The 9,944-nt window shown below is 54.0% G+C and overlaps 2 protein-coding genes across 2 annotated transcripts in view; both read right to left on the bottom strand.

The window, feature by feature from the left end:
* Rab43 (RAB43, member RAS oncogene family) overlaps positions 1–2,426 on the bottom strand; it is a 14,746-nt gene extending 12,320 nt beyond the window's left edge. Inside the window, exons 1-2 of the mRNA XM_048786256.1 lie at positions 2,332–2,426; positions 1,235–1,245 (exon numbers count right to left, since the gene is read on the bottom strand). Coding sequence (XP_048642213.1) covers positions 1,235–1,245; positions 2,332–2,426 — 106 coding nt within the window. The remainder of the gene's footprint in view (positions 1–1,234; positions 1,246–2,331) is intronic.
* Positions 2,427–3,257: 831 nt separating this feature from the next.
* Isy1 (ISY1 splicing factor homolog) lies at positions 3,258–9,719 on the bottom strand. Its single transcript, XM_015506759.2, has 6 exons — positions 9,570–9,719; positions 7,729–7,851; positions 6,263–6,384; positions 4,534–4,620; positions 3,834–3,973; positions 3,258–3,465 (listed from the first exon to the last, which is right to left on the bottom strand). The coding sequence occupies exons 1-5, from the start codon at positions 9,670–9,672 to the stop codon at positions 3,866–3,868; spliced, it is 543 nt and encodes a 180-aa protein (XP_015362245.1). The 5' UTR covers positions 9,673–9,719; the 3' UTR covers positions 3,258–3,465; positions 3,834–3,865.
* Positions 9,720–9,944: the final 225 nt, after the last annotated feature.

The following is a 9,944-nucleotide window of genomic DNA, read 5'->3' as shown; positions in this document are numbered from 1 at the left end:
CGACTCCGCTCCCAGCGCCGCTCTTTCCCTCAGCAGAACTCCGCCCCCAACACTCTGACTCCGCCTCCAGCGCCGCTCTTTCCCTCAGCAGCGCTCCATCCACCAGCACCCCGACTCCGCCCCCTTCCGACTTCGTCCCCTGCGCCCGAGTTTCCCTCAGCAGCGCTCCGCCCCCAGCACCCCGACTCCGCCCCCTTCCGACTCCGCCCCCAGCGCCTCTCTTTCCCTCAGCAGCGCTTCTCCCCAGCACCCGCATGACTCCGCCCACAGCATCCCGACTCCGCCTTCGGTACCCTCCTGACTCCGCCCACAGCATCCCGACCGCGCCCTTGGAACGGCGTCCCGGAAGTCCGCCCGCTCCTCCCCGTAGCCACGATGAGTCCCGCCCACCAGGCAGGCCCCGCCCACATCCTGCTCGCGGCCTCGCCCCCAGCCCCAGGGGGAGCCCAGGGCCGCCCCGGGGCCTCCATCCCCTGCACCCGCCACGCCCTGTCCGCCAGTCCCGACCCCAGGTCCTCCGCCCAGCCTCCCTCTCCCCCGGGCCTCCGCCAGCCTGCTCGGGCTCCCCTACCCACTGGCCTCCCAGCCCCGGGCAGGAGGGGGCCTGTCTGCCCAGCCCTGGAACCCAAGGGCCTTCTGCACAGTGGGTCCCCGCGGAAGGGGACAGCCAGACCCGCTGTCCTAGTGACAGCGCAGAAGGGCAGGGCTGGCCTGGGGACCGGGGATCCCAGAGAAATGTGACCCAAGCATCTGTAAGAAGACCCCTCAAGGGCTTCCCAGCTGCAAGGGACAGGGACCCAGTTCAAGGACACCGCCACCAGCCCAGGACCCCAGCCACCCTGCCCCCCCGCAGCCTTCCTGGGGGGTGCAGAGCAGGCAAAGGCCAAGCCCAGGAAGGAGGCCGAGGGTTGTTTGTTCTGAGACGTTGAAGTCCCCTCCCTGAGAATCAGCCAATAGGTCCAGATGGAAGACCCCAGAGTCACTGGAAAGCCATCTGAGGTCCTCACTCGGGGACCTCAGGTGGGAGAGGGGAACTCGAGCTTCAGGAAGTGGCCTCCATTCCAAATAGGAGGCTGAGGGCATGGGAGGGAAGGTTTTGGCACCTGCTGGGGTGGCCCTGGGAGGTGGGGCACAGCTCCCACCCCAAGTGGAGTGGAAGATCAGGAGCCAGGAGGAGGGAGGCATGGGTGGCAGAGGAGGGACAGAGGGTGGGCAGTGGTTAGCTGGATCCTACCTTGCCCTGACCTAGAATTGTTGGGGGACGGGAAAGGAGCGCCCTGATCTGGGTGTGGTGACACACATCTGTATTCCCTACTGCTGGGGAGGCTGAGGCAGGAGGATCGAAAGTTGGAGGCCAGCCTCAGCAATTTAGAGAGACCCTAAACCACTCAATGAGACCCTGTCTCTAAATAAAATATAAAAAGGGCTGGGGACAGGGCTCAGGGGTTAACTTAATCCCTGCTACCAAAAATTTTTTAAAAAAAGAAAAAATTGAACACTTTTAAAGCTAGTAAGCAGGTGTGGAGGTGAGAGGGCTAAGTAAATGATGACTATTGGTGTCACTGTCACATGCTGGAACCATCTCAGCTAATAAATGGGGCCTGTAACCACAATGGTACGTGGATCACAACTCCCCCAAGTGGTCACAGGGACGATTGTGCCAGAAAATCGGTCATTATTTTCTGATTTTCTGCAGTCACCATTATTAAAGATAAAGAGCCTATCACAATATCGCCCAGATTTCATTTCTATGGCCAGGGCCAGATCTATGGGACTTTCATTAGAAATAAAAATGAAAAAATTCCACAAAGACCACCAGACACCACACCTGATGTACAGTGTCATCAGCACAAGAAATTTGATTTTTTTTCTTATTTTTGGTACTAGGGCTTGAACCCAGGGGGCTGCCTAACCCCTGAGCCCCGTCCCCAGCCCTTTTTCTATTTTATTTAGAGACAGGGTCTCGCTGAGTTGCTGAGGGCCTTGCTAAGTGGCTGAGGCTGGCCTCCAACTTGCGATCCTCCTGCCTCAGCCTCCCGAGCTGCTGGGATCACAGGCGTGCGCCACCGCACCTGGCGACTCTTAAAGCCATGGGAGGGAGACTGTTTTCGACTCCCAGGAGAATTGGGAGGGGTGAGGGAAAAGGAGGAAAAAAGATGGAAATGTGTCTATGGAAAAATTACCTTTTTTTGCAACCGCAGGTCGGGCCAAAACTAACATAGAACACCAACAGGATCTTATTAACCAAACAAAAGCTGCCCAGACTGGTTCTGTCCCCTGAGCAAGGAGTTGGGCCAAGATGACCACATCTGCACCAGTGGTCACACCTACCCAGTCAGCTGCCCAATGTCCTGGGAGGCTTGGATAGGAGCCCTTTGGGGACCTTTCTCTGCTCCCAGGGTGACGAAGGGCTTCACATGTCTCATTGTAGAGGCCTGTTCCACCTGCACCCCAGGAAGCCTGATAAGGACCCGAGGAGGAGAGGTGGGGCTTGTTCCACCAAAAGCCTAGAACACTTGGCTTTCAGGATGGGCTTGCTCCAGGTGCACCCTCTTCCCAGGTGTTGGAATTCCCTGCTGTCCTCCCCCTAAATGCAGGAAGGAGCGCCGTGGCCTGGCTGTGCCTCTTGGGGGACAAACTCCTACCTGGGCCCAGGCTTACCCAGGCCCTGGGCCCAGCCCCCCATCCCAGGGGCTCAGACATAGGTCAATTGGTTCTCTGGCCATCTGAAGCCTCTGTCCAGACCACAGGATGGCCAAGACCCCAGGACAAACTTTGAGACAGCAGGAGCACTCCTGGACTCAGAGTCGAGGCCCAGAGGGACTCAGCGTGCTCACGCCTCAGCCCCCAGCTCCAGCCAAGCCTGGGCTGCTGCTGGGCCCAGAGTCTCCCAGGGCTGCCAAGGCTCCAGCCCTCACCTCCCCCTTCCGTGTTCACAGCTCTAGGGCTGCTCGGTTCCCTGCAGCCTTGGGCTTCCACCAGGAGTCAGCACCAGCCACCAGCCGGGCCCTGCTGTCCCCTGACACTGCCACCTGCAGCCACATGGGGCTCTGCCATGGCCAACCCAGGGGGCCACCCTTCAAGGTCCCCTGTGGCCTGGGCTGGGCTGTCTCCGAGCCGGGAGCTGCCGCCCCAGAGCGCCCCCTGCAGGCCGCAGAGTCCCTCAGCGACTCTGGCCTCGCAGGTTCTTTCCTGTGGAGTGTCATTCCTGTCACTTAGTTGTCACCTCAGGGAACAAACGGCAGGCACAGAGCTTCCCCTTTCTTATAAAAATCTTTAATAAAAATAGTTGTGTGCAGAACAGGTTAGAAAACAGAAGTGACAAGTTCAGTGGTCTTGTCCCCTGGGCGGGAGACGGGAAGCAGGCTGGGGTAGTCAGAGCCAGCGCAGGGCCCAGGGGAACAGGGCCACTCTGGCTGGCGGCCCATGGGGGAGGGTTCAGGGTCAACCCAGCATCTCATTTTTCTAGAAAAAAAAAAAATCACACTTTTTTTTGGTGTGTGTGGTTCCAGGGAATGAACCAGTGACATTCTACCACGGAGCCACATCCCCGTGCTGCTTAGTTTTTATGGAAAGATAGGATCTCATGAAGTGGCTGAGGCTGGCCTCCAACTTGCGATCCTCCTGCCTCAGCCTCCCAAGCTGCTGGGATCACGGCATGGGCCACTGTGCTGGCTCCTTTTACACACTTTGGAGCAGCAGCCGGCAAGGCCCTCCCCTGGAGTTAGCCCAGGAGACCAGGCAAGAGATGAAGGATGAGAAGGGAGCAGGGCCTCGCAGCACCACCTGTTGGCACGCAGGGTGGCTGCAGGGGCGCCAGACATTGAGCCCACCTTCCAGGCTCCTGGGAGGGCACCAGCCTGGCCTAATATCCCAGAAGCCTTCTGGCCTCCTCACTCTGGGCCTGCAGGGTCTCGCTTGCGTACTTCTGCAGCAACTCCATCTTCTTCCTTCGCACGAGCGCCTCTTCGATCTGTGGATGTCAAAAGTAGAGGGCTAACTCTTTATATTTGGTGGTTGGGGGGGGGGGACCAGGGATGGAACCCAGGGGCCCTCGACCCCTGAGCCCTGTCCCCAGCCCCATCTTGTATTTTGTTTACAGACAGAGTCTCACTGAGTTGCTTAGCACCTAAATTGTTGAGGCTGGCCTCCAATTTGTGATCCTCCTGCCTCAGCCTCCAGAGGCGCTGGGATGACAGGTGGGTGCTGCCAGCAGGACTCACTCTTTATCTAGGGAGCATGGCCTCACAGAGGCAGAACCCAGCGAGGAGGGAGTCCCTGTGAGAGACATCCACAGAGGATGGGGGACTCAAGGGGGGCTTCTCGCTCCCATTGGAAACATTCGATTAAAAGAATGTGTTTGAGGCTAAGGCTGCAGGATCTCTGGGTTCCAGGCCCTTCTATGAGCATGACAGCGAGCGCCCTGGAGAGGAAGGGCCCCTCACACCCCCCTGGGGTACTCTGCGGAGCCTGCTCTGGTGACCCAGGGACCCCAACAGCACCCACTCTGTGCCGCCCAAAGCCCCATCCTACCTCCTGTTGGGATGGCACCGGGACGTGTGCGATGAACTTCTGCTGCCCGTCCTCGCCTGTCCGCTCCTGGCTGCCTTCCTCATCCGACTAGAGACAGCAAGCACAAGACCGTCAGCATGACCCGCCACGGGAAGGTCAGCATCTCAATAAAACGCAGCGCGACACAGCTGTTGGCCAAGGATCCAGGGAGCCCGGATGCTTACGCCAGACACACTAGATCCATGCTGGGGTCGGAACCCAGGGGCGCTTGACCCCTGAGCCCTGTCCCCCTCCTTCTTACTTTTTAGCTTGAGACAGGGTCTCACTAAGTAGCTTAGAGATTATTGTGTTGCTGAGGCTGGCCTCCAACTTGTGATCCTCCTGCCTCAGCCTCCACAATCCCTTTATTTTATTTATTTTTCTGTGGTGCAGAGGATTGAACCCAGGGCCTTGCACATGCTAGGCAAGCGCTCTACCACTGAGCCACCAACCCAGCCCAGTTTTTTTTTTTAATTTAAAAATGTACCTTACAAAGAAAAAAAGATCAACTCAGAGGCTGCCTAGGAGTCAGTCACTAATAACTAAGGAAATAACGGAGACTCGGAAGGGTGGCCACCCAGCCTCCGAGTGGGGAACTGCATTAGTAATGAGTGTGACTCAAACATGGGCTATAGGGGCCGGGCACGGGAGCACACGCCTGTAATCCCAGGAACTGGGGAGGCTAAGGCTGGAGGATCTCAAGGTGGAGGCCAGCCTCAGCAACTTAGTGAGATCCTGTCTCAAAAGTGTAAGAAAAAAATTTTTAATTATTTTTTTAGTTGGAGACACAAGAGATTTATTTTATTTATTTTACGGGGTGCTGAAGATCGAACCCAGGGCCTCACATGTGCCAGGCAAGTGCTCTACCCCTGAGCCCCAGCCCTTTTTATTTTTAGAATTTAGACAAGGTCTTGGGCTGGGGCTCAGGAGGCTGAGGCAGGAGGATCGCAAGGTGGAGGCCAGCCGCAGCAACTTAGTGAGGCCCTGAGCCACTCAGGGAGACCCTGGCTCTAAATGCAGTGAGCCACACTCCTGACTTGTGCGTGCACTTTTCTGTACTGTGCCGAGACCTTGACCTTGACCTTGACTCAGACATATCTCCAGGGCCCAGCTGAAGGGGCAGGCTCTCTGAGGTGGCACTCAGCGCGACTCCACAGACAGACATTCTGGTTCCATAAAGGCTCCAGCTTTTAGTTTTGGCCCCAAATGACAGAATGACAGAGGATGAGAGATTTTCAGGGTTTGCTGAGGTGAGAGACGGTGGGTGGGCAGGTGGCTTCAAAGACACCCAGGGCTGAGGGTCTCTGTGGAAAACCCACTTGTGTCTTTTTTTTCTCTTGGTCCCAGGGATGGAACCCAGGGGCGCTTACCCACGGAGCCCCGTCCCCAGCCCTTTTTATGTTTTATTTAGAGACAAGGCTTTGCTTCGTTGCCGAGGCTGGCCTCCAACTTGCGATCCTCCTGCCTCGGCCTCCAGAGCCCCTAGAATGACATTCAAGCTCCACTGTCCCCAGCTGAAAGGCCCATCTTTAAGAGGGAAGGAGGTCATCCCTGGAGTCCCCAGGGCCATGCTGTCTGGAACCCCCTTGTGATGCTCAGGTGACCAACACCCTGCAGGTGAGGCAGCTGGCCTGGACCCCTGACCCCTGGTTTCTGGACAGAGCTTCTCCCGTCTCTGAGAGCAGAGGACAGTGAGCACCCAGGCCAGTACCTCCTCCTCCGTGACGGCGTAGATGTTGACCTCCTCCTCCTCCTCTTCCTCCTCCTCCTTCTCCCCTCTGGCCAGTCGGGCTTCTCTGTCGGCCTTCCATTTCTCCACCAGCTCAGCTCTGACTGCAGACAAGGAGGAGCGGGCGCTGTTCATTCTCATCTCAACAGCTCCCACCAGCGACAGGAACAGACGAAGGTGCCCCTCGGGAAAGGGTCACCTCATTCTGCCCTGGAGGGAGGGGACCGCACTGGCCCGGCACCATCTGACTATTTATTTATAGTTTTTTAAAAACTTGTTCTCCTTAGCTCCCCGTGACAGCAGCGTGCATTCTGACATGTCCCACCTCCGCGGGGTGTGACGTCCCACTCCTGTGGCTGGACCTGCTGTGGGGTGTCCCTGGTCGTGGGTTCCTATGTGAACATGGGAAAGTGACGTCCATCCATTTCCCTGTCTCTCCCAGTCCCTCCCCTCCCTTCCCTCAGCTCCCTGCGTCTCATCCAGTGAACTGCCATCCCCCCCCTTATTGTGGGTCAGCGTCCCCATATCAGAGAGGACACTCAGCCTTTGGTTTTTTGGGGACTGGCTGATTTCACTCAGAGTGATGTCTCCAGCTCCATCCATTTACCAGCAAATGCCATCATTACATCCTTCTTTAAGGCTGCGTAATATTCCACTGTGTATATGGACCACAGTTTCTTCATTCTTCTGCTGAAGGACCCCTAGGCTGGTTCCATAGCTTAGCTACTGTGAATTGAGCTGCTATAAACAACGATGTGACTGTGTCCCTGTCGTGTGCTGATTTTAAGTCCTTTGAATTTAAACCAAGGAGTGGGACCGCTGGGTCACAAGGTGGCCCATTCCCAGTTTTCTGAGGCATCTCCACCCTGCTCTCCACAGTGGTCGCACCAATCTGCAGTCCCAGCAGCCATGAGTGAGTGGACCTTCTTCCCACGTCCTCACCCACATGGACTGTCCCTTATTAACGACTGCCTGCCATTCTGACCAACGTCTGACTCTGAGTCACTGTAAGGAACCCTGCGTGTTTTTCGGGGCTGGAGCCAGGCCTCTCCCGCTGGGCTACACCCTGGCCCTCGCTTCAAGATGAGTTCTGAAACAGGGTCTGGCTACGACGTCTCCTTTTGGAGAAAATTCCTTTCGGGCATAAGGCTCTATTTAAAACCCCACTTTCAGCCAGGACAGTGGCCCACACCTGTCATCCCAGCAGCTGGGGAGGCTGAAGCAGGAGGATCGCAAATTAGAGGCCAGCCTCAACTACTCACAGCAAGGCCCTAAGCAACTCAGCGAGACCCTGTCTCTAAATAGAATAGAAAAAGGGCTGGGGACGGGGCTCAGGGGTTAAGTGTCCCTGGGTTCAATCCCTGGCACCAAAAAGAAATAAATACACCACGTTCTGAAAGCAGAGACCGGACCCAGAGGCCACCCGGAGTGCAATGGTGCTCACTCACGTTTCTTCTCATACTCTTGCTCAAGGGGCACGATGACACCGTCGTCTTCATCCAGGTAACCGTAGTATTCAAAGTCAATGGCCTTCATGAGCTCGGCCCGCGTCTTTCTGGGAGGAGGAAGAGCTACCAGAAACAGAGGGCCTCAGGTGAGCGCGCAGGTGACAGTCCCATGAGCCTTTGTCACACACAACGCTGCACAGCCACACCGCACGTGTGGTCAGGAGGACACCAGGGAACAGGCATCCCCTACACCGTTCACGTAGTGGAGGGACCTCATAGGGGTGTGACCCTTTTGGAAATCAGTGCTTTGGTCTCATCAATGAGTTTCTAACAGGAATCCAGGCTGGGCCACGCTTGAAATCCCAGCAGCCAGGGAGGCTGAGGCAGGAGGATCGCAAGGTGGAGGCCAGCCTCAGCCACTTAGCAAGGCCCTGAGCAACTCAGCGAGACCCTGTCTCTAAATAAAATAGAAAAAGGACTGGGGACGGGGCTCAGGGGTTTATATGTTTATTTAATACTTTTTTAGCTGTCGATGGGCCTTTATTTAATTTATTTATTTATATGAGGTGCTGAGACTTGAACCCAGGGCCTCACACATGCCAGGCAAGTGCTCTACCCCTGAGCCCCAGCTCCAGGCCCCAATATGCAAATTTAATAAATAGAATTATATTTTTAAAAAAAGGGAGAATAAAACAACCAGAAAACAACACAGGACAATGTCAACAGCACAGAGAACACTGGTCCCATTCTTTTTTGCTTCTCACATTTCTTTTTTTGGAACAAAGTGTTTATATAGACGACTTTTCTAAGAAGCAAAATTAAAATACACTTCAGCTCCAGGCCAGCATTTTCAAATTACAGTTCTGAAAGGCCCAGGTTTGGCTACAATTCCCCACGGCTGTGGTGGAAAGAAAAAAGACAGAACTGGAATTCAGAAGGAAACAGTTTCACTCTCCTCGATTTTTTCAAAATATGATTTATCACTATTATTATCATTTATATTATTCATTATTTTGGTACTAGGGACTAAGCCAAGGGTGCTCTACAGCTGAGCCCCATCCCCAGTTCTTTTTATTTTTTTTAATTTTGTCTTGCTAAGTGGCTGAGGCTGGCCTCCACCTTGTGATCCTCCTGCCTCGGCCTCCCGATTCACTGGGATGACAGGTGCGCAACCCCGTGCCCAGCTTTCTTCCATTTATACAAGTTAGGGTTTGGCACAAGATTTTTATTGGTTTATCAGTTATGATTTTTTTCAACTGCAACGTGAACATGACTCAATAACTTCAGAACCTGCCTCTATCACTTTGGGGAACCCCACATCCAGATGGACGATCGAGACTCTACAGAGAGGGTAGAATTCCGCACCAGCCAATCCTGGGCTCGCTTTCCAGCCCCAATTTTGTGCCCTAGACCTGTGATTCAGCCTATTATATATGTTATATATTAATGTTCATATTTTCTCATTTGAAATCTGGGAAAAATAATTTCCTATACAACAGGGATGTTGTGCAAGCTAACACATAATATGGAAGATCACCTTACATGTAACGTAGCACATACAGCATAGAGCCAGGTGTAGTGGGGCATGTCTGTCATCCCAGCAGTAGGGAGGCTGAGGCAGGAGGATTGAAGGTGGGAGGCCAGCCTCAAAAATTTAGCGAGGCCCTAAATAACTGAATGAGACCCTGTCTCTAAATAAAATACAAAAAGGGCTGGGGATGGGGCTCAGTGCCCCTGGGTTCAATTCCTAATACCAAAAGACAACGAAACCATACACCTTATCTACTGTGATGAACAACAACATCTGGAGGCTAAAAATTTGACAAATACGAGTTACTTACGTTCTTTTTCAAACAGCTCTCTAACTCCAGGCAAATCTTTTGCTGCTCCGAAGTACTTGTAACCTCGGTTTCCTGGGACTTCTTTCCCTTCATGATCCAGCATTTTAGGGCCTACTTTCTTACAGGAAGGGAAAAAGGACAAACAGATCTGATTTATACACTTACTATTTCCATGTCTATAAATATATTTTAAGATACCCATGGGGCTGGGGCTCAGGGGTACAGCGTTCGCCTGACACATCTGAGGCCCTGGGTTTGATCCTCAGCACCACGTAATAAAAAAAAAAATAAAGATATTGTGCCTATTGACAGCTAAAAAGTAAACATTAAAAAAAAAAAGGGTGATGATAATTTTTAAAAAATAATAATAAGGCT

Source organism: Marmota marmota, unplaced genomic scaffold (assembly GCF_001458135.2).
Source record: "Marmota marmota marmota unplaced genomic scaffold, marMar, whole genome shotgun sequence".
In the NCBI taxonomy this organism is placed as follows: domain Eukaryota; kingdom Metazoa; phylum Chordata; class Mammalia; order Rodentia; family Sciuridae; genus Marmota; species Marmota marmota.
This window is presented reverse-complemented; position numbering and strand designations above follow the sequence as displayed.